General features: G+C 36.4%; 2 protein-coding genes across 2 annotated transcripts in view; one reads left to right on the top strand and one right to left on the bottom strand.

Moving 5' to 3' along the window:
* Positions 1-1,246: 1,246 nt before the first annotated feature.
* On the top strand, positions 1,247-15,794 carry LOC125824810 (tubulin-folding cofactor D). Its single transcript, XM_049504160.1, has 17 exons — positions 1,247-1,563; positions 3,955-4,502; positions 5,013-5,115; positions 5,648-5,824; positions 6,335-6,523; positions 7,229-7,345; positions 7,531-7,635; positions 8,568-8,738; positions 8,826-9,041; positions 10,134-10,332; positions 11,471-11,676; positions 11,756-11,980; positions 12,070-12,636; positions 12,716-12,976; positions 14,721-14,765; positions 14,929-15,114; positions 15,227-15,794. The coding sequence occupies exons 1-17, from the start codon at positions 1,381-1,383 to the stop codon at positions 15,512-15,514; spliced, it is 3,786 nt and encodes a 1,261-aa protein (XP_049360117.1). The 5' UTR covers positions 1,247-1,380; the 3' UTR covers positions 15,515-15,794.
* A 1,031-nt stretch (positions 15,795-16,825) lies between these two features.
* The window catches only part of LOC125824818 (methionine aminopeptidase 1A), a 60,467-nt gene continuing 49,590 nt past the window's right edge, over positions 16,826-27,702 (bottom strand). Inside the window, exons 2-18 of the mRNA XM_049504169.1 lie at positions 26,728-26,746; positions 26,524-26,611; positions 25,561-25,611; positions 24,736-24,921; positions 22,586-22,661; positions 22,274-22,321; positions 22,118-22,162; positions 20,675-20,774; positions 19,706-19,757; positions 19,572-19,613; positions 19,214-19,275; positions 19,030-19,128; positions 17,895-17,968; positions 17,704-17,773; positions 17,376-17,441; positions 17,207-17,295; positions 16,826-16,987 (exon numbers count right to left, since the gene is read on the bottom strand). Coding sequence (XP_049360126.1) covers positions 16,910-16,987; positions 17,207-17,295; positions 17,376-17,441; positions 17,704-17,773; positions 17,895-17,968; positions 19,030-19,128; positions 19,214-19,275; positions 19,572-19,613; positions 19,706-19,757; positions 20,675-20,774; positions 22,118-22,162; positions 22,274-22,321; positions 22,586-22,661; positions 24,736-24,921; positions 25,561-25,611; positions 26,524-26,594 — 1,209 coding nt within the window. The 5' untranslated portion in view covers positions 26,595-26,611; positions 26,728-26,746 and the 3' untranslated portion in view covers positions 16,826-16,909. The remainder of the gene's footprint in view (positions 16,988-17,206; positions 17,296-17,375; positions 17,442-17,703; positions 17,774-17,894; positions 17,969-19,029; positions 19,129-19,213; positions 19,276-19,571; positions 19,614-19,705; positions 19,758-20,674; positions 20,775-22,117; positions 22,163-22,273; positions 22,322-22,585; positions 22,662-24,735; positions 24,922-25,560; positions 25,612-26,523; positions 26,612-26,727; positions 26,747-27,702) is intronic.

Here is a 27,702-nt window from a genome sequence, read left to right as displayed (position 1 = left end):
CAGATATCTAACTTTTCAGATACGGGACATAATTTTTGTTGTTCGTGTTCTTGTTTGACTGTATTTTACGGATGTATCTTATTGTATTTTTGTGGTTATATAGTTTATAATCCTGTATTTTTATTGTTTGTATCTTGTATATTCAATGCATTTTTATGTATTTTGCCTTGATTGTCTTGGTTGAACAATTAACTTAGATTGATTTGCCATGTGAACAAATACAATTAACAAAGATTTTAATCGTCGCACATATAAATGTATTATAAATTGGTAATAAAAGATTTGCTACGAATGATACATTTTGAAAAGAAACTATTATGAGGAACTTCCACATATAGCCACTCAAAAATAGTCTAATTACTCTCCATAGCTATAGTTTGATAATTACAATTTGTAGCTTAATGTTATAGGAGGAGAGAGGCGAGCGAGATTGGGATAGAGGGAAAAGAGTGGGAGAGAGGTGAATTGTATATGTATATCGGTTAGATAATTGTATATAATACATATGTATTTGAATATATGGCAAGCGAGATTGAGAGAGGGAGGAGAGAGGCGAGCGAGATTGGGAGAGGGAGGAAAGAGGCGAGTGAGATTGGGAGAGGGAGGAGAGAGGGCAGAGAGTGGGAGAGAGGTGAATGAATTGTATATGTATATTGGTTAGATAATTGTATATTATACATATGCATTTGTATATATGGCAAGCGAGATTGGGAGAGGGAGGAGAGAGGCGAGCGAAATTGGGAGAAGGAGGAGAGAGGCGAGTGAGAGAGGGCAGAGAGTGGGAGAGAGGTGAATTGTATATGTATATCGGTTAGATAATTGTATATTATACATAGTATTTGTATATTCTGGCGAATTATACATATACAAACGTGATTAATTATACAAACTTGAAGTTAGCCCACGTAGTTAATGTATAATATTAGTCACGAGTGGTAATTATAGCAAACTATAGCTATGATGAGTAATTAAGTGGTATTTGGGCTCTAAAATAAATTTGCTAATTTTGAAAGAAACGATAGTTATGTATGATAATTGGGCGCTAAAATGTAGTGCTTTTTCTCTAAATATGACCCCATACGTGGGCTAGCTCTTTCCATTTTACCAACAGAGCCCAACAAAATTCTAATCCGCTTCAATCATTCATGAGCCCATAAACTAAACGAAATTGGACATAGCAAAATCAATTGTGGGCTGGACAGCGATTATCAGTTAACCCCCACGTTAATAATTGCTTTAAGCAGATGAATCTCAGTCCGGCAATAGCAGCGGCAAAATCAAATCAAATCAAATACTAGTAAATTTTTTTGAGGCAAATCGTCACAGTGTATCTTCTCGGTGTCTCTGTTAACGGCTGACGGAGTAGAAGAAAGCTTGAAGATGGAGGAACAATTGAAAATGGGAGTTACCGAAGTTGAAGAAGACGATGAACACGATTCTAAAGAGAGTGTTCTGCAGAGATATTTTCTACAGGAATGGAAGCTTGTTAAGTCACTCCTCGACGATATCATTTCCAATGGCCGTGTCTCTGATATCTCCTCTGTGCATAAGATCCGATCTATCGTAATCTCTCTCTATCTATTTTGTCTGTTTGAACTGCATAATTATTAGTTCAATGCTATGCTTGTACTTGAAATACCTGTAAAAGATGAAAAAACACATAGAGCTAGAGTAGGATGGATTTATGTGATAAGAGGATACATATCTAAAGGAAATACTAGTTATATAGAATGGTTGGGAGCCTAATGATACTATGTGAAGTGAGATTTGGCCTGTAAGGCCTAAGTGCCTAATGTATCCAAGACGAGTAATGCAAAATTGTGAATGTTAGGATGACGTGTGATTGCACAAGATTAGAAAAGTTTAACATGATGTACAATAGCACATATAGAGCAAAAAGTGAGAGGTTATGTGAGATGCTTTGATTGTGTCTTACGTAGACTTCCAAGGACATTGACCCATTGGTGTGACACCGTGATGATTAAAGGTGTTAAAAGGGAACACGTGTACATGACAGATCACATGATGGAAGTAAGTTGTCTTAAAGTACCTCAATTTCTTGGGATCTTTGCGTACTTAGTAAAGGGTAAGATATGATGCAGGAAGAATGTATGGATAGGCAATCCCGACTAGTTGGGATTGGGATATTTTGTTATTAGCACATTTACATTGGTTTGGTGCTTGATGGAGTCTTTTAAGTTTGGTTAAAGACTGTATTACAGTCTAAGAAAAGGTGTCAGATTTTAAAAAATACTTTTCGTCTTAATTAATTCCTGATTTGTCCTATACGACAAACAATTGAATAGTTGAATGAAAGAAACATAGATGGAGCATATTAGATATAGAGGACTTATATTGCCAACTGCAACTAGTTTGAGATTGGGGCATAATTCTGGATGTTGTTATTGTTGGGAAATATTATTTTTTTTATTGACAAGGGAAACCCGCAGCCGCTACCCTTTGGGTGTGCACAGGGTAAAACCTCTGCTCCTATGCAATAGCTCGCAAACCACACAGGAGAGGTTAACCCGCACTAGGCAAGCCAGGTGCGACGAGCTCGACCCAGAAGGCAAACCCCTTGTTTTCGCTGGTAAGGGGTTTCGAACTTGAGACCTCCAACATGGAAGTCCCAAGCTCAAACCACTGGGCCACCCCAAAGGGTGTTGGGCAATATATTTAGACCAAAGATTTAAACTTTGTGTGATTTGATTAGAAACTAAGGTTCTAAAGGAACTGTAAAACTACATTTGTGACTGAAGAATGTTATTGGACTTCAAGCTTGATAATTATGCTCTCTTTTCTATTTTTTATGACAGTCATACATCCTTGATCTCTCTTAAAAGATCGACTCCTATCTATATTTGGAAGTTTGTTGTATTAGCATTTCTACTTTGCCCTTAATGACATGCTCTTATGCAAATTAATATGGCATGTTGAAGACCACTAGTTCCGAGGATACTTTTTGTAGGACTATATATTTTGCTTATGAGTGAAAAGTCTTACTCTATTTCTTAAATTCCAAGTTCAGTCGAACACCACCTTCTATATTGAATTGCAGGAAGCATTTTTTATTTTGTGTGTTAAGGACAATTTGTTTGTGTAAAAATATGACACCTGGGCCCTTAGTTGCGCGGACTCTCCACTTTTGATGCCGCATCCGTCTCGGATTCTCCAAAAATACACTACTTTTGGCGAATCCGACACGCACCCGTTGGCATTTTTGAAGAGTCTGAGCAACATAGCCTGGGCCTAACTAAATCTCAAAAGCAAGCTTAAGAGGGGAGGTTTGTCCAAGTTCATATACGGAGACCAAATTCCCATCCCTCTACCAATGTGGGACTTCTTAACACTCCCCCGCACGGCCAGACCTCAACTGGAGCGTGAACATTTCTAAATGGGGGCCCAACATCGGTGAACAACAAATTGGGATGGGCTTGACTCTGATACCATGTAAAGATATGACACCTGGGCTTAACTCAACCTCAAAAGCTAGCTCAAGAGGGGAGGTTTGTCCAAGTCCATATAACGAGACCAAATTCCCATCCCTCTACCGATGTGGGACTTCTAAGCTGTTTGTATGATTAACTAATATGATGATTCATCGGCGAGAAAAGATCTGAATTTTGCTGGTCTTGATGTCTAAGTCTAAAAGTGAGCTTGTAGAGGAACTGTGGAGAGATTTAGTTTTTTGAGAGGGGACTGTGAAGAGATGTATTTGTTGAGAAGAAATTTGAAGAATGTATTGTTTCAAATTTCTGCTCATCTTTTACTCATGTTGATGTAGGACACTACACTCTTGATGATGCCAAGTCCAAACCCTTAAAAGTACTTAATGATTGAGTACTTTGCTTTCAGAATTACTAAAACACCAGTTGCTTAGAGCTAATGCAAATTTTATAAAAATATTTTTTCTTTGGTAGTACATTAATTATTTGTTTAAAATATGATTTGCAGATGGACAAATATCAGGAGCAAGGTCAATTACTGGAGCCTTACCTCGAGAGTATGGTTTCACCCCTAATGTCCATTGTCCGTTCAAAAGCTGTCGAACGAGCTGCTGCCTCGGAAGAGATTCTTGAAGTAATTAAGCCTGTGTGTATCATAATATATTCTCTGGTGACAGTCTGTGGCTACAAGGCTGTTGTCAAGTTCTTCCCTCATCAGGTTTCTGACCTGGAACTTGCAGTATCTCTCCTGGAGAAATGCCATAATACACAAGCTGGAACATCATTACGACAAGAAAGTACTGGAGAGATGGAGGCAAAGTGTGTGATACTATTGTGGCTCTACATTCTTGTATTGATCCCTTTTGATATAGCTTCTATGGATACTAGTGCTGGGAATAATAACTATGCTGGAGGTGATGAGCCACCTCCACTTGTTCTAAAAATTCTGGAAATCTCTAAAGACTACCTTTCAAATGCGGGTCCTATGCGAACCATATCCGGTTTGCTGCTCTCAAGGCTTCTTACACGCCCAGATATGACAAAGGCTTTTACCAGGTCCAACTGCCAAAACCCTTTCCATTTCTAACAGTTCATGATTTAAAATCTTGCAATCAAGCAGATGAAATTATCAACAAAAAAAAAGAAAAAAAAAGAAAGGAAACAACACGTAAAAGTAGATGAAATTGTCTGGTCATTTTCATGCATGCACATTATGTTTGTGAATGCAAATGACATGATACTCGCTGGAGTATAATTTACTGCATTTTCTCTTTGCTTGTTATGTGACACATGCAATTCACTTGTATGCGATATCAGCAGACAAAATCCTCGCCTTTCTTACAAATTGTCATAATGCCTGCTGAGACATTCTGTTTCATTTTTCTCTATGTTAAATATTATTTGTATGGGCAGTAAAAAAGAAGAAAATCTTCTACATTGAAATATGCTGAGCAAGTACGATGTAACTATTTTATGCCTCCTTTGGGAATTATTTAACACTTGCAAATTCTTTTACACGATATGTTTGAGTTACATATTTGCATCCCCCATAACTTTGTTTTTCAGCTTTGTGGACTGGACGCATGAAGTTATGTCATGTATGTCAAATGATGTAGTCAATCACTTCCAGCTATTGGGTGCAGTTGAAGCACTAGGTGCTATGTTCAAGGTTCACTCTTTTTCTTTGTGCCCTACTTTGGTTATTTCCTAACTTTCTTTATTCACAATCGTTATCCGTGGAATCTGTGATTCTACTTTAGAACTTAGACGTTCCCCTCAAATTCAAATTTGAATGAAATGAATTCATCTTTTATCCTTCGTCGATGTATTTGTAGCTGCTCTTCATTTCTTTTGGTAATTATCTGTGAGTGTGGTAAAAATCAAGTTTAAAAGAAATGGATGGGGTTGGAAAATCAATTTGGATTTATCACGTAAGTGCCAACTGCCAAGTTTAAGTTTCAGTTATCTTTGAAAGCATCTCCTGATGTCATTATATCAGAGATCAGGTGCTGATTGAAAGATACACATTGATCATGTTACAAAGTCTAATATCTTAATAACATAGAATCTTTTTCGCTGTACTCACTATGGAGTGGCACAGTTGTGCAAGATGTTATTAACCCCTTCATTATTTGGTGATCTTGCAGTCTTGCTTTAGTATGTGTACTTCTTAGAATACTATTGTTTTCCTCTTAATACAGAATGGAAGCCCGAAAGTGTTGGTTAGTGTGATTCCTGGTGTTTGGAATGACACATCAGCTCTGATGAAGTCCAACACTGCAGCGCGTAGTCCTTTACTTCGCAAGTATCTTGTGAAGCTAACGCAAAGGATTGGGATGATATGTCTCCCTCCACGTCATCAGTCATGGCGATATGTGGTAAGACTGCTAATTATGCAAAAGAAGGGGCTTAAATGTTTCTTACTAGTTACAGAGTGATGGTTGCTCTGCTTCAAAACTCATGTAGTTAACTAGGTTTAGTATCATTTACTAGGAGCCAGTTGTCCTACCATCTTTCTAAAAGAAAAAGTTATGATGATTTGCGGGGAATAGGGAGATGAGCGTCTATGTAATTTTTTGTCTGGTAGCATCCTTTTTCTTTATGTTGCCTCACTGATCTTAATATGATTTTTAAACATTGTCATCCTTTCTTGCTCTTCTCGATCCTTGTCAATATTTATCTCTTATTTAAAAAATTACAGTACTGTGTTGTTTATCAAAGAGCAACATGTTTATCAGCTCCTTCATTATTTGTTCATTTACTGGTACTGGTTACTTGTCTTTTTTCATTCCTGCGTTTTACAGTATTCCCCTGAAATACTTTGTGCTGATCAACTCACCATAGAGTGTGGGAAATTAGTTAGTAGCAATGCTTGTTTTGCCATGTAGGGTAGAACCAGCACGCTTGGAGGGAATATTACTGCTGATAGAATTGAAACGAACCGATACAATAACTATAGAAACAATGATCTATCGAATTTCTACCAAGAGCCGGACTGTCATGATGAAGAAGACATGGATGTCCCTGATATAGTAGAAGAGATAATTGAATTACTGCTGTCAGGGCTGCGTGATACGGTATGTCTAAAGGGTGAGCTTCCATCTTCTACTTATCTGATTGTCCTCGTTAATCTTAAGTATTTAGCGCGAGACCTGTAGACAAATTCAAGTTGGTATCTGTTTTCCTTGGATGGTTTATTTTATTTATATGTTTATTTGGTAAAGCTCCTTCACCTCCTCCTCATGTGCCATGGAAGAATCATGATAAAATTTAAGTTGACTATCCACATATATTTCTCTTTCTTGAGTTAGTGCATTTAAAGAACTTGATATCTTGATGCAAGGTTGTGTATCTCTCTTTCCGTGTATGCGCACATGTGCCAAAAGAGATCAGTTAGCTTGAACGGAAGTAAATAATTGTCTCTCTGTTCCACAATGTGACTGACACTAAGAATCTTCTAAAGCAGTTAATAAATGACACTTCATCAAGCTGAACAGTCATAAAGTGTCATTGCCTTACTGTTTTCGGAGATTCTTGGTGAAACTCACATTATGGAACAGAAACAAACATTTATTTACTTCTGTTCAGGCTAACTGATCTCTTTTTTTCGTTCATCTGCAGTTGCTATTTTGAAACAGATTTATGTCTTCTCATGCATTAGCATCATTTGGTTCCATTTCAGTATATTACTGCTACAACAGCTTCCTTTTATTTTTTCACATTTCCGCTATTTTTTTTAATTTCAACTTTCGCATCTTAGAGATTTTATCATGGCACTACAGGATACTGTTGTGCGTTGGTCTGCTGCAAAAGGTATTGGTCGTGTTACTTCACGGTTAACTTACTTGCTTTCCGATGAAATCCTTTCATCTGTCCTGGAGCTCTTTTCACCTAGCGAGGTGTGTTATTTCAGTTGTTTTTTACCAATTGTTTTTTCTGTTATCTTATGAGATAGCCACTATGTCTGAATATAGAATATTAATTAACAAGACCCAGATTTTGTAAAGCTAATAGTTTCTCTTGCACTTCATCTGTCTTGATTCTTCTTTTGTTTAGGTTATGCTTATGTATTCTAGTGTTACAGGGCGATGGTTCATGGCATGGTGGCTGTTTGGCGCTGGCTGAATTGGCACGTAGAGGATTGCTGTTACCTATTAGTTTTCACAAAGTTATTCCTGTCGTTATAAAGGTTGTCCTTACTGAAGTTCCCTAATTTATTCTGTACTTTTGATCTCTCTTTAACTCAATATGTTGGACCTTGCGATTGAGCAATTAATTATCTCTAAAGAGTATAAACTTGCTAATGATACACAACTTGCTTGATCAGTGTTCATCTTTCTCCTTATATCTTACCTTCCAGGAACTGTATAGGCTAAGATAAGCAGGCAACCTTAGTTGACTATGCTCTATTCCATGTTGCTCGGTTGTTCCTCTAGCTTCAAGCGATCGTTACAAATTCTAATAGGTTAATTGGAATTCTGTACGTAATACACTTTGGTATTCAAGTGAAACATCTTAACAGAGATCTCTCTTTCAGAAAATTTGTCGCTCTTAGTTCTGTCGCAGAAAACATTCTTTCTTACTGCAGAAATAGGATAGATAAGACCTGCTGCCTACTTACAGATGAGAAGCGGAGAAAGAGGGAGAGGAAAGTAGAAAGGATCCCTGTTTACCCATGATGAGCATTCTGGTTAGGCAATCAGAAGCACAGATGCCCATAGGACTCCTATTTACTGACTGCTGTGTGCTTATGGGTCCAAATCACATTATTGAGTATTTGTGTCATGTACGGTGTTTCTATTGTACTTATGAGCATATAATCTTCGCCTTTGAAATACCAGTCCTTATTACCATTCAATTCTTAGCATCCGAAATTAATTTTAAAAAAAAAAAATCTTAGCATCTGGAACACATATCATCCTCTTTTGATGTTTACTAATGGGTATGCATGACAGATGGATATATGGGTGGACCTTTTTTTTGGGGATGAGTTACTGAAACATATTCAATGTAGACTACCACTTCGAGATAACATTAGACTTGCATTATCCACTCATGCAATTCTTCCCTCGTTGAAGCTGGATTTGTCGCCTAATAATGAGGGAAAGTTTGGTGTGGCAGGCATTACATTATGACATTCGAAGAGGTCCACATAGCATTGGATCCCATGTACGTGATGCTGCTGCTTATGTTTGTTGGGCATTTGGCCGTGCATATTGCCATGCAGATATGAAAAGCATACTCCAACAGCTTGCTCCACACCTTCTCACTGTGGCCTGCTATGACCGTGAGGTACCAAAAACACAGGGATCATTCCTTACCCTGTCAAGGTGCTTCTTCCTCCAATTAAAATGATGCAACATTGTTATTACTTTCCAGGTAAATTGTAGAAGAGCAGCTGCTGCTGCTTTTCAAGAGAATGTTGGACGACAAGGAAATTATCCTCACGGTATCGATATAGTGAATACAGCTGATTACTTTGCACTTTCTTCACGTACAAACTCCTATCTTCACGTTGCTGTCTGCATTGCTCAATATGATGGCTATCTTTATACTTTTGTTGATGAGCTTCTGAACAACAAAATCTGTCACTGGGTATGTTTATACTTGCTAGTTGCTTGATTGCTAGCTTTTACTCAGACAAAACACTTCTTTTATAAAATGTTTATGGTCTGCTTGAGTGTGCCTTTTATTTGTGGTTCACTGAGGTGCATTATATAAGTTTGTTATCAAAGATAAGATGTATATAGCTGATTCCTCACCGAAGTTTTGAGGTCTTGGCAAAAGCACTACTGTGACAACTGACAACTTTTGTCATATCATGGAACTGAAAAAAGATAGTAGGAATTGAATTAGAAATGTGATAGGAATTTGTTTACAAATATCAACAACATACCCAGTGTAGTCCCACAAATTGGGGTCTGGGGAGGGTAAAATGTACGCAGAGACTTCACCTCTACTTCAAAGGTAGAGAAGTTGTTTCCGATACACCCTCGGCTCAATAAAAACAGTCCAAAGCAGTCCCCAAAGAGAAGTAACAGAAGTACATGAAATAACAAACAAAAAAAATAGCAGATAGTAATAGAACAGAAACTACAACAAAATAATACAATAATCAAGGTACAAGAAACAATAGATGGTAACAGAAATCGAAGGACAAGAAACTACTAATATGAATGGACAGCAAGACAACTACAGAAATCGCACTGCTACCTACTAACCTTCTAGCCTAATCCATCTCTTCCACACCCTCCTATCTAAGGTTGTGTCCTCCATAAGCTAAAACTGCGCCATGCCTATCTAATCACCCCCCTCCAATGATATTGTTTACAAATATACAAATTTGACGACATGTCTGTTCAGAAAAGATAGTAGCAGAGGAGGTTATGCTGATCCCGCTAAGGATCTTTCAGTTGGGAAACTACAGGTGTAGCCCTAATTATGGCAAACTATAGGGTCATTTAGTGATGTTTCACCTTCTTCTTATAATTTTTCTGGGTTCCTTTTCATATTGAGCTTAAGACATGCATGCATAACAGTCTAAATCTGAGAATTAAGACCCTGCTAATATCATACCAGCTGGCCAATGTACTTATTTATTTGTGAACTAATTTGGCATGTGCTGTCACTTGCTAGTTCTATCATTGATGAGTCTTTTTGATTGGTTACCTTACTGTCCTAATATAGGATAAGAGTTTGAGAGAGCTTGCTGCAAATGCCCTTTCTTCTCTTGCTAAGTATGATCTTGGACATTTTTCTAGTACCGTTGTGGGAAAATTATTGCCTTGCACATTGTCTTCTGATTTGTGCATGCGTCATGGTGCAACTTTAGCTATTGGGGAGGTTATATTGGCTCTACATGAACGTGAATATGTTCTTCTCCCAGGTTGGTGTCTCCATTTTAGCTTCAAGCTTTTAGTTAATTGTGTGTGATGAAATCAAAGTTCAAGCTGGTTGGCACTGGTTTATAGTTTAAAGATCTAATGCATTTGAGTGTTTTACCTCTTTGTTTATAAGTTTAAGTTTTTCTAGGCCTCACTTGAGTTAAATAGTTATTCAGTATACTGGAAAATAAAATTTGCTCGGAAATTGGAAATCTATAACTATTCTATATTAAAAAACAACTTAATTGTTAAAATATATGAGATTGTAATGATGGCTTGTACTCAATCCGTGCAAGTAAATTCTACATATTGTTATTTACTTATTTTATATATTTATACATGTATGAAACATGATTTTTTTTTCTTATTCATTGTGAAATCAAATCATGAATGCCAAGTGAAATTATTTGTGTCTAACTTCTGTCATAGATGTTTCTTCCCTATCAGTGCTTATTGTTGTAGTGATTTCTTCGCATAATCAAATAAGGAAGCCTTGGAGAAACATTTAAGTTCTAACCGTGTGACCTATAGGTCACAGGTCCGAGCCTTGGAATCAACATTGTACTTTGCGCCAGGTAGGCTGCCTTTGCCGAACCCTGTGTGAACATGGAATACTTCATGCACCGGGCTGCCCTTTTCTTCTTCTCTGCATAGCTAAAAAGTCCCTCAATCCTAATTAATCATCTTGAGGGAAAGAGTACAAGAATATTATGGGAGTGATAGCTGCTAACCTGCTATACAGTTTGAATAGAAGTGAGCTACTGATTGGAGTATGTAATTCCCAGAAGTGATTATAAGAAGAACAATGGAAGTGTTCTTTCAGTTCCAGAAGTTTGGATTAGCAGGAAAGTCGAGATGTAATGGACATTGAATTTGGGAAAGAGGATTACATTCTAAGACATATAGTACTCATTTTTCATTGTTTTTATACCATGCATTTAATTGTCTTTCCATCACGTACAACTGGAGACCCAATTTTTGTGATGTTGCTATTACCATGTGAGCCATTTAAAGTTTTAATTACCACAATTCTTGTTTAAATTAATAAAAAGAGAAAATCATCTGGTTAAGGGTTATGACATGGTCTATTTGTGTTTATTATCCAAAGCGAATTGTGATCCCTCTATTTTTCCGTTACAGATCTGCAGAATCAAGTTGCTGGTGTGGTTCTTGCAATTGAGAAAGCACGACTATATCGTGGAAAGGGAGGAGAAATAATGCGTTCTGCTGTTTCCCGTTTCATTGAATGTATTTCATCAGCTCGGGTCCAATTGACAGACAAAATAAAACGGAGTCTGCTTGATACGCTCCATGAGAATCTGAGACATCCTAATTCTCAGATACAGGTTTATCTTATGACTTTATCAATTTCCTGCTTATTAGCTTCCTCTGAGTGAATTGACTGATTTACTATTTTGTTTATAGGGTGCTGCTGTTGCAGCCTTAAAGAGCTTCATTCCTGCTTACATTGTGCCTTTGGAAAGTAAAGGCTTCAATGCTATTACATTAAGATACCTTGAGCAATTGACTGATCCTAATGTGGCAGCTAGACGAGGATCTGCACTTGCGCTTGGTGTTTTGCCATTTAAGTTTCTATGTGTAGGATGGAAGGATATACTTCGTAAGCTTTGTGCTGCTTGTGAAATTGAGGTAAGGAAGTGCTTCTGTTTTAGCTGTTGCTGATGGAGAAAGTAAGCTGCACATTATCTTGGTTGATGGAACAACTTTATGCTCTACAGGATAACCCTGAAGAAAGAGATGTTGAATCACGGGTAAATGCTGTCAAAGGACTTGTATCTGTGTGTGAAATTTTAACCAAGACACAAGATCATTCTCATCTATTATCTGCAGAAGAATGCATATCTCTGTATGTTCTTATAAAGAATGAGGTTATGCAGACTTTATTTAAAGCTTTGGATGATTACTCTAAAGATAACAGAGGTGATGTTGGTTCTTGGGTTCGTGAGACTGCCTTAGATGGCCTTGAGAGATGCACATATATTCTATGCAAAAGAGGACTCAAGGGCTTCTCAAGCAAGTCAGAACAAATGGAACTTGGATCTGTTCCTCAGTTGGACGAGACAGATGTTACAAACCAGATGAATTTTCTTTTTGATGAAAATATGGCAACCCATTTAGTTGGAAATATTGTTAAACAAGCAGTGGAGAAGATGGATAAATTAAGAGAGTTAGCTGCAAAGGTTCTTCAAAGAATTTTGCATAATAAATCAATTTCTGTACCATTTATTCCCCATCGAGAGAGACTAGAGCAAATAGTGCCTGACGATGCAGATCTGAAATGGGGGGTAGGTTAAAATTGCTTGTCTTGTTGGTTGCTATATCTTAGGGTATTTGACAAACAAGCCTTTCTATGCCATCCTGCAGGTACCTACTTTTTCATATCCTAGGTTTCTTCAGTTACTTGGTATCAGTTGCTATAGCAAATATGTGATATCGGGGTTGGTTATTTCCATTGGTGGCTTGCAAGATTCATTGAGAAAGCCATCACTCAATGCTTTGCTTGAATTTCTTCAGTCAACTGATGAAAATGTAAATGATTCTAAAGAGTACAATCTTTCCAATGACATTCTTTGGGTTCTTCAGAAATACCAAAGGTGTGACAGAGTTGTGGAACCCACTTTGAAGGTAAAATTGATTGGAAATTCCATTTCTGCTAATGATAATTGTCGACTCATTCCTTAATTGTAGATCACTGTTTATCTTTCTAGAATCACCACGTTATGATTTATGAAACAGTTATTTTTCTTGCAGTTATGAAGATGCTTGTTAATCATATTTTTTTACTGCAGCAATCTGGTGAATTTACATTTTTGACTGTCTATACAGTATCCTGAGCTTTATCTATTTTCCTTTTTATTGGTAAAAAACAATTTCTTGTAAAATTTTATGATTTGTAGCTGCTTTGAAAAGAAGAAAAATGTGGAATGGCACTTCACCTTCCAAGTGACTTTTACTATTTCCAATGACAAGAATCTTTAGTGGTGAACTGAACAATTTGCCGAAACATCTCAGAGCTATATGTAATATATGATTTTGCTAGAGAGCGTGCACTATAGTTGAATTAAAATGTGAAGTAGTGAAATCTGCCATCACAATAGAAGTCTGGTTGTCATGAATCCTGCCAGTGGTATCTCACGCTCTCCACCCCTTTGACTTGTAACTACATTTCTGATCAAATCAACTCTATGGATATTTCTCAAATATATGCTTCATCTTTAGACAGGCTTGTTGCAGGAACCTCTGCTAAATCCTTCTATAAAGTTCCATTTTATTCTTTGGATATTTGTAAAAGAAGTCAGTATTCTGTTTTGTCATTTGCACATCTCATTTTCGGAAAACTTCAAGCACTCTTTATGTTATTCTTCAAATTCCTCTATTCTGACTATACAAGAATCTAAGCATCCCACCTACAATCGTAAAGTAATGGGTGGTGAAACCAGGGACAATTATTAACTCATTTGAAAACTCTTACTATGCCAATATCCCAGAGGTTCTATAACACCCTTCTGCATGTGTAACCTGAGGTTCTATAACACCCTTCTGCATGTGTAACCTGGCTCTATAGGGTTTGCGCATGGGCAGATAACTTTTTGTTTCTTTTTTTTTTTGGTTGAGGAGCGACGTGGCTTAAAAAGCTGAAGAGTTAGTTTGGAGTAGAGAGCCCAACGGGCTTGCTTACAGCGGAGAGTTAATGGCTCAATTTGCTCAAGTGAGAGAGATCCAAGTGATAGAATATGTCGAGAGAAGACAGTTGTGGAAACAAACTAACCAAAGCTTGGCTCTGATATCATGTTAAGGGGCCTTAAGTCTAACCCAATCTCAAGAACTAGTGCAATTGTGAGGATATACCGAGACCATACAAGAAGACCAAAGGCTCATATGCTTAACTAATGTGGCATTTTGACACCCTTGCACATTCAGCATTGGCTATGGGGTGTGCGATAACATTCGGTAACTGATATTAGGAATGTGTTTGGTGTTGGTACCATGTGAAAGAATTACAGTGTCCAACGCATAACCTTAAGTCCATGGATGGAGTAACCTAAGAAACGCACTCACGGGTGTGGCCTAGTGGTCAGTGAAGTGGGGTTGAGAATTATGAGGTCTCAGGTTCAAACCCCAGCAGAGACAAAACACTAGGTGATCTCTTCCCTTCTATCTTAGCCTTGGTGGACTGAGTTACCTGATACCTATAGTTAGTGGGAGGTGGCAGGTATGTGTAATTAGTCGAGGTGTGTGCAAGTTGACCCAACACCGTAGTTGTCAAAAAAAAAAAAGTAACCTAAGATACTATATCTTTATATTAAAACCTTAAACATCCAATATGGTACAGGTTTTCTAACACTGATGTGTTACTATTTTGTTGCAGACTATTGAGAACCTATTCAGCAAAAAGATTTTCTTAAATATGGAGGTTAGTCTACTTCCATCTAGATCTTTCTTATAGTATCCAATCATTCATGTGTGGTATCTTCCCCTTTGTTCTTATATGTACTGGCTTATTCTGCAGTCTGCACAAACACTGCTGTACTGATGATGTGACTTTGCCCCCTCCCCCTTCTCATTTCTTTTAACAGGCGCAGACTGCAGTGTTTTGTGTTGGAGTTTTAGAAGCTCTTAATATAGAGTTGAAAGGATCAAAAGACTTCAGTAAGCTGTATGCTGGAATTGCAATACTTGGATATATTTCATCAGTACCTGAACAGATCAATATCCAGGCATTCACTCATTTACTAACTTTCCTCACCCATCGATTTCCAAAGGTACCAGAAAGCACCTGAACAAGAGAAACTTAATCTGAGTGAATATATAAATTAGTAACATGAAACAATGAATTGGACGCCTTCTCAACAATTGTTTTTGACTATTGTGCAGGTTAGGAAGGCCGCTGCTGAACAAGTTTATCTTGTGCTCCAACAAAATGACGTTCTTGTGCCAGAAGACAAGCTAGAGAAAGCACTTGAGATTATCTCTGAAACTTGCTGGGACGGTGATCTTGCTGAAGCTAAAGAGAAGCGTTTAGAGCTCTGTGCCACGTGCAACCTAGATGGTGGAACATTTTTGAAAGTAGATGTTGGAACATCCCGCAGAGTTGTTGAACAGGCACCTACCGGTGATGAAAATGCAGCATACTCTTCACTTGTTGGATCAGCTGGGTTTTAGTTCCTTGTCAGATGCATTTAAGAATCAGAATCTTGTGCTATCACAGAGTTGGTTGCCACTGCTCCGGATTCCACCCCACCCCTTTTTGGCTGTGTTGTTCTAAATCACTTCCGGGGAACAAAGAGTTCTTCTAGGGTTGGTTTGTAACATTATTGCAAATTGCTGAAATGTTGTGTTTCACTAATTAGGTAATATGGTGATTGCCGTGTTTTCAAGTGCGGTGTATTCCTACTCTGTCACACCCGAGTTTCGAATGTACAAATGATTCATTTGGATTGTCAAGGTGATTGATCGTTTTTAAGTGTTCAATCTTTCAAAGTTAGACTGAATCAAAAGAGTGATGTCTTGTTTCTGTTATTAGTACAAAATGTAAAGACTTGTACGAATTTTCAATGCAGAAAGCTTTGTGCACCAAGCTACTCTTTATACACTATCTTTAGAAAATTGGACTTCCTTTGCAAAGAAGGTGGAAGAATAGGGGCATTAGTTTATGAAAATACTGTTTTAGTAGAAAATGATAATTTAGTTGGTAATCTAATGAACCACGTAAAGTGTATTTTCTACAGGCAATTTTTATATCACTGTAATCGTCAAAATCAATGTACTTAATTCTGATTTATTATTTATCCACATTAAATTATTTAGTGGTTATATGCGAACAGGTGGAAAGGGAGGGCGGAAACGCAAAAGTTCATTTCAACCATCACCTTTTATTAAGAAAAAAAAGAGCCTATTGTATGTGTAGTAAGTAACCTTTTGAAATGGACCGTTGGTTCATACTAGTTGTGCAAGATATTATAATCATAAATAGTACTGTTTTACAGTGGATAATGAGACTGAGACACAATAAAATGATAATATAAGAACTGCTATATTAAAAACTGCAACATCAAAGTAAAGAATCAACTTAAACAGCAATATCCATTTTACATGCCCATGTCTTATGTTCTTAATAAGCCTTTATTTGTCTGACATTCATTCACCAGAACTAACATAAAGCTTCCCACAGTTGTGATGTATAATGCAAAATTTTATACCCTAAACCAGCCATTATATTAGTACTTCAGAAGAGCCAAGCGCAATATTCATTACACAGAATCTTCTCAGTAAACTTACTTTTATACCAAAATATAAAATATTAGATTAATTATACAAAATTATTTTTCTTAATGGCAAACCAAACAAGCCCTTAGGTAGAGCTAAATTTATAATAGAAATCAGATAACCAAAAGGCATCAGCTTTAAATATAGCACCTGAGTCGGTAAAACCTCATTTGTTCATATAGTTTGAGACCAAAATTTCAGAAATTCATCAATTAAAAAAATACATGTGTTACACAAACAGACCAACTTGAAACTTTTTTTTATGACTGGCAAAAGAATGCAAAAGACAAATCAAGAACTCAACCAAGGGAACACCTTGGGAGATGTCGGGAGGCGTCCTGTCAGTACTTCAACTCCAGTCTCTGTGACCTACAAATTATCCATCACCAGAAACACATCAATCAACGAGCAAAATTTTCTTTGCAACGGGAAAATAGATGAGACAGTTTTCTCTAGTTAAATATTGTGTTCAGTTGCAACAAGATCAATTCATCAAGACAAGTATCTCAATTCAATCCGAGACAGCATGCAACAAAGAGCTTCCATTAATCATTCAGATGCCAAAAAGGATGTATAATAAAATAATACCAGGAGAGTGTGTTCAAACTGAGCACTTCGTTTTCCATCTGCTGTCACAGCAGTCCATCCATCAGGCCACATCCGATCACGCCAAACTCCTGAAATAGAATTAATCAACACAGGGGAAAGAGATTTTATATTGAATAGTACATAATGAATTCAGAACTGAAGAACTTACCAGCATTAATCATTGGTTCAATTGTAAAAGTTTGGCCGGCTTTCATCACACCAACTGCTTTATTTCCTGATCAGGCTAAGGTAACCAAAGGATGATTGACAGAAGTAAAGCCACATTTACACAGAGATTGCCACAATCCTAGAGGTACTAAACTGTACCATAACTGAAAATATTATGTTAAATCAATACTGCTGTTTCTATAGTGCTAGATATTGCTGGAAATATGTGATGCATTCACATTTCACTGCTCGACCTAACACGTAGATTTAAATGTTAAAAAGATTTTTTTTGATAAACCATAAAATCTTAAAGACATTGTTGAGGATACTTGAATAATGCGGAATATTTGGTGCACAGTGGAAAAGCTCTCCAATGCCATGACCACAATATGACTTCACCTGTCACCCAAGTTTGCAAGAAAACGAGAACATGCAAAACATGTCAACTTCCAACAAAAACTGAGCATCACTGGTCCACTTGATGGGGTAGTTAGGCAATCTATTTTTTGTTTTATCTTACCACCGATAATCCAGACATAGAAGCGTGTCGGTTGATGACCTCTCCAATTTCCCGAAACCGTACCCCAGGCTTAACTGCAATGAAATGGCACAATTAAAAAACGACACCTAAAGTTTAGATCAAAATTGCTAGCTTTACATATTTACTGAACTTCACTTCCTTAACTCTTCAATAACATATTGAAAAGACACTTCTCAGCAAGACCATTTGTCACTACCAAGTAAATATATACAGAAAAATGCAAGTAAAAAGGTAAAAGCTGGCATAGACAGGCGCAAAGAGAACCACAGGCCAAATAGCAAAGAAAACATATTTAACGAGTCAAATTGACGAGTCATACTGTATTTGTTTATACAAGCAACTGGACATGCCTTCTAAGAAGTAGGGGGGTGTTCACAGTTTGGTGAAAAAACAAACCAAACTGATATTTGGTTTCGTTTAGAATTTTAAAAGCTGACAATATTTGGTTTGGCTTTGGTTCTACTAAAAAATAACCAAACCAACCAATAAATTATATAAACTAATTTTGTAATGATTTTTATATATATATGATATTAGTTATTCATAAATAGTTATAAATATTTGTACCTTTAAATTATTAATTTGATTTTAGTCTCTACTTATTTCACATGTATTGTAGCACTTTTAAAGCCCATTTCTTAGAAAAACATCCAAACCCAACCCTCTAAAAGTTTAATTGCTTAACACTGTAGTCTATACGTCCAATTATCTAATTGTGAATATGCGGTGTGGTGTATTGTATTGCCAATTTTTAAGTCATCCGTCTACTCTTCAATGATTTGCCCATTTGATTTTTGAAGGGTTTGATCATTCTATTTAGAGTTGTATATTGATTTAGCGGAGGAACCTCTATAGTTATGCAACCTAAACATGCAAAAGCTTCGGAATAGTGTTGAAAGATAATAGAAGATTTAGACATATTCATCTTGTGATAGTAAAGAGAAATTTGTTATTCCTAAACCTAACTTGAAATAGTTGTCTCATGTGTATGTTGTTTTACTATTATCAATTAATCATTAGCTAGTCATAAACCCATAAAGTATGAGGTTCTTAGAACAGTGAAATCTATGTACATAAAGTATCCAAGGCTAACATACAGTAAAACACAACCTACCAATTGCTATTGCTTTCTCCAAACACTCATATGTGCACTGGACTAACCGTTGAGATGCTTCATCAACATTACCCACAAAGAAGGTTTCATTCAGATCGCCTGCATAATCAGCAGTGCACTAGTTAAACATCAATTCTGCAAAAAGTAACATTACCTATAGATCAACATGAAAATTGGTTCTTACCATGAACCCCTTTGTAATATACAGTAACATCAACATTCACAATATCACCATCCTCCAATTTCCTGAAATAAAGAGCAACCAAATGACATACAGCACAAAACAAATTCTTATCAGAACAATACATACAGTAAGCACATATAACACAGTAAAATGCGCCAAGGAAAGAGCAAACACAAGTGAAAATTGACAAAAGACTGTCTAGATTCATCGGTAATTGAGCATATTATTAAGCTCTCAAAAAGTGTAAACTTGGTAAGAGCAGTAACTTCCTTCCCCCTCACTAAAAAACAAAGGGGCTACTAGACCTAATCTGAATGAACAAATAAGACTAGTCTCATAGCTGAATGTAAAGACTTACCTTGCATCTGGAATCCCATGGCAGATCACTTCATTGACCGACCTGGCAATAGGCAGACAGATTTCCATCTTTTAGTAATTTCTAGGACCTGCCTACACAGTGCATAAAGAACATTTGCAAGGTAAAGTACCTACGTGCAGCATGACTTGGGGAAAAAATGATAATTTAGGGGAGACGGATATCCACCTACACATGCAACCAAAAAAGGAGTTAAAGCACCAGATCCGCATATTAGAAGACTAAGTGATCCCATATATAGCAGCATCCCTAAGAACAGGACTTCCTGTGAACTTTCATCGATATAATATGAAGCCAACAAACTTCGGCTAGGATGATATACCAACCTATCTTAGCAGAGCATCATACTGAAAGAAAAGGGAAAGTAATAAGTTTTATGGAACCAATAACTTAGATCACATAGGTTCTCAACTGGGGAACAAAGAGAACATCTTGTACAAAGTATAAAGACCAGTATCATCAGTGTATCATACATAATGTATGTGATTAAAGTGAATATGCGCAAGTTGAAAGCAGTTTTGTCAAAGGCGCACTTAAGCCCCGAAGTGAGGCTCAAAATGTATTGAGAGCTTCACCTCGCTTAATGTACGCTTCAGTCTTGTCATCAAGGTTCTAAGGCATACTTTTCCTTGCCGATGAGCCTCTTCTGAAGAGGCGACACGACATAATTGATATTTCACTTTATCAAATTCTTTTTCCAATTTCTTTGTTCATATATTTTGTCAATCCTGATTATAATTATTAGTCTTAGATTGTACATATAAATATATATATATATATATATATATATATATATATATATATATATTTGTTTTTTCTTCCTTTGTGCCTTTTAGCATTAAGACCTGCGCTTTATTTGCGCCTAAAGCCCCAACGAACCTTTGAGCTTTTTGCTTTTGATAACACTAGTTGAAAAGAACTAAGGGATTTTGCTTTAACATAACTTGATTAAAGTGCTTCAAACGTTTTGAACATATCAACATAAACTAAAAACATTAAATGTAACATGTTGGTAAGTGGAAATGAACCCAACTAAAATATGCAAGCATGAGAATCGATTAATAATAATAGTTTTATCAACATACCAGCAGCAACAGTAACCTCATGGACCACTGCATCAATTTCATCAGTAGTCACGCCAGGTCTAATAATACGAGCAGCTGCATCCAAAACTTCCCTTCCTATCTGAAGGTATATGAATGTGAGTAAACAATAACTTCAAACAAACAAAAAACAATGAAGCTGAAGAAGCAAAGACTGCCCGATATTTATCCCCTTACCATCTCTCAACCAGGTACTTTAGAATCATTAAACTGACTGTATAGTACACAAATATTGTAGAAATCCCTATTTCTGATATCGAATTGGATTCTTAAAGATAATGCATTAGAAGAAATCTCACAGAATCTAAAATACTGATGAAGAACCAAGTGAACATGCTTATACCACGGTTCTTCGCCAAAGCAGCAGGGCATGAAAACTTTATAACCTAGGAACACTAACCACCCTTCATCTCTTTTGATTAATTGACCAAGTCCCCAGCCCAGTTGAGGATAATAGGACAAGTACATTCAATGAGACCCGAGAACTTGGCAAATGAGGCTGGTGTATGTGGTGTCCCCTTAGGTTGGACGACTATCAGTTCAAGTCTACAGCTGTGCTTAGGTAGCATAAAGGTCATTGCACACTAATGCAGAGAAGGTAACAACTCCTTTTTCGCTTGGGATGTCATTGAATTGAGTGCTGTTGATTAGACAATAAGTTATGGGTGATTCAGTGTTGTTGACTTGACAATAGATGATGGAAAAAATGTCTTTTCCAGAAACTTAGGTGCTAATAAAACCAAGAAAAATGTACTATCTAAAAAGCATTACAGGAAGGAAACGACACCTGGCAGTAGTCCCAGAGATACATTCAAGATCTTGATTCTAGTTATTGATTGATCTTTCAAAATTCACACATCAGATTGAAACTAACCCCTAGTTGTAAGTTGTAACATCGTACACAAGTCCTCCTAACTTGGTTTCTGTCTGAACTCTAAAAATAAAATGTGAACTCATACGTTTCTAGGCTTTCAATCTCACTCGGATCTCCCACAAAAGTCCGGCCAGGAAGCAATTGCATATATTACCAAATATTACAGAGCATAATATAGGAGTATATTCTTGACAATCTGCTTCCACTCCATTCTCCATTTGCATAATTCCTTTCTTCGTCATTTTCATCCCCTTTTGGTTGGTGGAGTCATAAATGTCAACACATCTTCCAAAAGTCCCTTAAGTTTCCTAGGCCACATCAATACTCTAAAGAGTGGAATGAACTCACCAAGAATTGGTTCATATCAACTCCACACCCTGTTAACTGTCCTGCAATATTGGTGTTGTCGAAGTACATGGTATCTAATAAAGGGTGGATCAAATGTAAATGTCTATGCTTCATTAACTGACAACAATGATTCTTTTGGAAGACTAATATAAGATAATTTGTTGGTAGAACATAATCAAGAGACATAAAGTGACAATACTTACTCGGCAAGTTTCTCTCATTCTCTCAATCAGCTCTGGAGTTTTGATCTTCAGAACATTTAAAGAGAAAAGAAGCAGGCGGTGAGCAAAAACCTTGTTTGTTACTACAAAGAGATCTAATGTAACTGCAAATCATTACTAACTCGACATAATTAGTACCTCAACAACATGCTGCAAATCACTACTGGGTTCAATTTTTGGGATACCCTACAAAAATAACAGAAACAAACAAAAATAAAGAACATATATCATTGATAATCAGAATGAGAAAAATGTTCAATATTAGGCACCTAAGCTCCTAATGATAAGCAAATTAATTGAAGCAACTGTCAACATTCTTGGTATCCAGCTCCATAAGAGACGGGGCAAAACACAACATGTGTGTGCATGTGTATGTATAAAGTTTGAGTGTGTGTATATTAAACGGGGACTAACACTTGAAATATGCAGAAATCAGCTAACATGACTTACATCATTTGCCCAATCAGGTAGATCAATGTGAGCAGGTACAACACGCTTTTCTGATATTGGATAGGGCCTCAGCGTCCTGAAAAACGTAAGCACCTTAGGTTTTGGACAACAAACAAATGCAAACAGCAACTTCCATAAAATAAGAGAGGAAAGATAAAGAAAAAAAAATAGGGAGAGTGATTCTGTCATCCTTGAAGCAAGCGCCTAGCAAAAAACTATGTTCAAAAGGAGCAAAAGACGAGAAGGAAACAAACTTCTTAGTGTTCTATAACAGAAGAGTGTAGTCTAGTAAGCTAGGTAAAGCTTAATAATTTTTGGACTGAACTAAGAAACTAAAGCGCCCGGTGACTTATCTTACTTCAGCTATCAGAGCCTTCAACCTTAAAACAAAACAAAAACAAAAACCTAGAAACTTCTCTCTTTTTTTATAACCTTGGTGTCGGGGTCAGCTTGCATGCACCTCGACTCCACAGGATACCTGTCCCCTCCCACCAACAACAGTACCAAGTAACTTTGTCCACCAAGGCTGGGACAGATGGGAAGAAGAAAACTTCTCATCTTTGATATCAAACTCTTAGAAGATGAAGATGGATAATTGTGCTGTACTTGAAAAGAAATTCCTTTAGATGACACAAGGTGGTGAATACTTCGGCATAAACAGACAGCTGAGAATTAAACAATCTTCACATTCACTCCAACATCACTGAAAATAATTAGTTCTGGTTTTTTTTTAATTCTGAAGGGAATCATTCAGAAAATACAGACAACTCATAAGTTTATTTACTCTTCACAACTAATGCATATAGCTGTTTGGACAACCACTTCAGGTTCATAACAGCATGTTTTGGTAACAAAAATACAGTTCGCATAAGTTGAGCATGAGATAATTAAAAAATACTCCACTAATATAGAGAAATATGGGAATCAAAACAAGCATCCAAACAAGTAAAGGAGGAAGAGGAACACACAAACTCAAAATAGACTTTGCTAGCCTGTTTTAGTTTCATCTAAGGGTGTCAAATGGAAAGTTGAGTTGAATTTGCAATCGAAATGGGGGGCAGGTCATTAACCCACCCAAAGGTTTTTTCGCCGAGATGGGCTAAATAATGGTTCATAGCCCAACCGGCCCAACTCTAAACAAGCTTTAAGTTATTTGTTTAACCACCAACAAAACTACTAAAACTTTTCTCTCTTTATTATGGCTATATTTTAACATATCAAAAAAATATAAAAAAATATATATATATATATTAAGTTTCGAAAAAATTAAAATATTTTGACAAATTTTCTTATGGGTCAATTTGGGCTACATATTTAGAGCCTGTTTGGATTGGCTTTAGTATTTTTATCATTTTAGCTTAAAATCATGTGCTTATAGCACTTTTAATTTACCCAAACACTCCAAAAGTGCTTAAAAGCTATTTCTGCTTAAAAGCACTTAAAATAAGCCAATCCAAACAGGCTGTTAGTCCAAATCATCCCAACTTTTAGATGGAGACATGGGCTGTGCCAAGATTGGCCCTTCATGAACATAAGCCCAACCCGCCAAATGTTGGGATGGCCTAATTTTGCCACCGTTAGTAACATCACAAACTTGCAAAGCCCCTTTAGTAATTCTCCATCCCATAGTACGACAATTCTAACAAACTGTAGCTGGACATAAATATCGATGAGAAATGCATTCCATAATCCGGCGAGGTTAAGGACAGCAAAGAACAAGGATCCAAACAAGTAAAGGAGAAGAAGGAACACACGACTCCAAAATAGACTCTGCTAGCCAGTTTTATTTTCACCAAGAACTTGTCAGGACCTTTACTAATTCTACATTGAGAGCAGGACAGTTCAAAGAAACTGTAGCTGGAAATAAATGTCAGTGAGAAATGCATTCTAAGGACCATTCACCGATGCCAAAACAGTGTCTTACTATCATTCACAGAGTTAGATATTTTGGGACCAACTAAAATCTGACCGGGAGAGTTCCAAGTTTTATGCAAGACATGATAGGATCAAATTAGAAAGTAGTCCATTACCGAATAAATGCATAGTTCTAACTTTTCTAATTGGAGAGGAACCATGGAAATCCAAAACAAGGTATGTATGTACATATTACATCAGCAAAGGTCGAAGATAAAGAACCATATCCAACATACCCAGTCCAGTCAAAATGCGGAATTTTTGGTGTTCGAGCCTGTCCTTTCCTCAAGCAATATAGCCAACCATCACTAGGTGAGGCTGCATTTTGTTCACCTGGAGTTTCAGTTGCCAGAGACGATAATTTTGCCTTCAAGTGGACAGACTTGTGAGAACTCCAAGATGCCTTGAAACAATCCTGCGTGCTGACAAGAAGCAACTTGCATCAAAATCTAGGTATTAGACTAATGGCCAGAGAAAATAAAGATCTAACTATTGTCATAGGAAGAGATTCTCATCCCATTAGCCATTCATTTTTTTATTCAGTTCACATTTACAGCAGTTATAACTTTCCAAATTCACTTAGATTTGATCTATCAGACAGGAGGTTGCAGTTCTCCAAACATTTTGTTTAGTAGCTAGAATGTAATATTCTTCTAATGTCTTCTCGTTGTTTCAGTTCCACTATTGAAATCTGAGTTTTTGACATTGAACAACTAATGCAGATAGGGAGTCCAGCTTTCTAATATGATAATAGACAATAGACCTATTACAAAAGGTTCTGCAAACATAGCATGGAGGAGCACGGGTTATTCACATACAAATCTTTAACAAGCAGTGAGTACACCCTTATCCCTCTCTTACATCACAACAGTTATACCAAACTAATAAATACCATGTACAAACTGCTAAAAAAAAGAATAGCTTATTTCCCACAGATGGACGGTTTCAGTTATGATATAAAGTTATAAACGATACACATCAGTAATCCCAAATTTAAGCTTCAGCTAGATGATGAAAAATGGAGAAGATAGCTCAGAAAAAGAATGGTCAAAGCTACAAACCAGAAAGCAGCACCTTCACGAGGAAGCTTTAACTCCACGCACTTAGGACACCTTCAAATAAAAGATAAAATAATTTAACAGAGATATCACAGGCAGAAACTCTTCCCTGAAAGTAACAGCACTAAAAAAACAATTATAGGCAGTCCAAAGATCACACACCGCAATTGCAAACTACAATAGCTAAAAGATCACACATCGCAATTGCAAACAGTTGTTGGATGCATTGAACTTCAAAGTTCAAGGATAATTAATGAAGGTCCCGAAAAGCAAGCTGATGATATCCTTAAAGAAAATACTCTATTACATCCAGACATCATCAGCATCGTCAACCATACAGCTTTAAACCACAATAGAACCTATACTATTTTTTTTATAATCGAGAAATCCCTTGGTTCCAGCTTCAGAAACCCAAAGGATAATGGGCCTGCCCTCATCTTTACCACTTAGATACTAGACTTTCTTTTATCAGCACCACTAGATACTAAACTTGCTTCACCTTCAAACTCGGGACTTGATATTGCATCGTACTACCTTTGCCAATAATAGACCTACACTCCAAACTGAAAGGAATGAATTTAGCCTATCACCGCTACATAAAGGACACAGAAATCCCCAGGTTACGAGAAAGATCATTTGTATTCGGATGTATTAGCTAATGACAATCCCTCCATTCCATCTTCAATTCATAAAACTAAAAATACTACTACTATTTTCTACCTACTAGAATTAGAACACCTCTTTCATCTTAACCCCTTGAAAAATCCACCTAACCCTCAAAAAATTATCTCTTTAAGTCTTAAATCCTACACACAAATATGCAATTCGCATAAGCTCAAACACAGTTGAATATTTGAAAACATTTATTTGTCTCCAAATATTCAAATTCAACAAAGGAAATTACAAACTATCACTTTGCAGAAACACTTAAAACTCATACAAAAATTACAAAGAGTGGACACATACTGAAGATGAGCAGGCTTGCTACACTTAGCACAAGATAAAGCAGCTTCAACCACTTCTGATCCTCCTGCCATGGATTCTTTCAATAACTCTACAAAGTACAAAATCATTATTAATCATCCCAATATACATATAAAAAAATGAAATAAAATTTAATAAAAACCATGGATTAAAATGGTTGAATCTTTGAAGCTGGATAAAGCTGACCTTTGAAAATGGTTATGGGTGTTTTCTTGCAAGGGAGAGGAAAATAGCAAGAGAGGTTTTTCAGTTTAGGGTTTTCCAGCGGAAAAAAGGACTAATAAATAAACTCTAAAAAAAAAAAAAAAAAAAGAAGAAAAATGCTACATTATGGACCGCTAAAAACAAATATATATTACATACTAAAAAAAATTTATATCCTCCTACGTGCAATAATGATTTTCTAACAAATTGTATTAATTTTCCTTATAAAGGTAATTAAAACATGGGAACTTTCACATATAGCCATTCAAAAATAGTCTAATTATTCTTCATAGCTATAATTTGATAATTACAATTCGTAGCTACATGTTATATGGAGGAGAGAGGCGAGCGAGACTGGGAGAGAGAGGAGAGAGGCCAGAGAGAGGGGGCAAAGAGTGGGAGAAAGGTGAATAGTATATGTATATATGTTAGATAATTGTATATTATACATATGTATTTGTATATTCTGGCGAATTATACATATACAAACGTGGCTAATTATATAAACTCGAAGTCAGCCCACGTAATTAATGTATAATGTTAGTCGTGAGTGGTAATTATAGCAAACTATAGCTATGATGAATAATTAAGTAGTATAAATTTATTTAACCGCGTAATTTTCCCATAAAACATTTAAGTATTAATGTTCGATATTACTACTATTTAATAATATACCAAAACTCTTTTATATTATCACTTTTCTGAAAACAAATTGTGCAATATAATTAGAGAGTTAACTTTTAAGAATCACGTCACTTCATTTCTTCTCTTAAAAAAATAGAGTTAAGTAAGTTATTACCCCATCCATTTCAATTTATTTGATGAATGTAAAAAAAAAAGATTTCTCAACACATGATACTCCATATGTCCAATAATAGTTGTCCACTATATTATTTTGGGATATCCAACTATACTCGTCTACTTTATGAAATCAATTGATAATTTTACACTTAGTTC

Source organism: Solanum verrucosum, unplaced genomic scaffold (assembly GCF_900185275.1).
Source record: "Solanum verrucosum unplaced genomic scaffold, falcon-dt-bn FXZP01000080.1, whole genome shotgun sequence".
Classification (NCBI taxonomy): Eukaryota; Viridiplantae; Streptophyta; class Magnoliopsida; order Solanales; family Solanaceae; genus Solanum; species Solanum verrucosum.
This window is presented reverse-complemented; position numbering and strand designations above follow the sequence as displayed.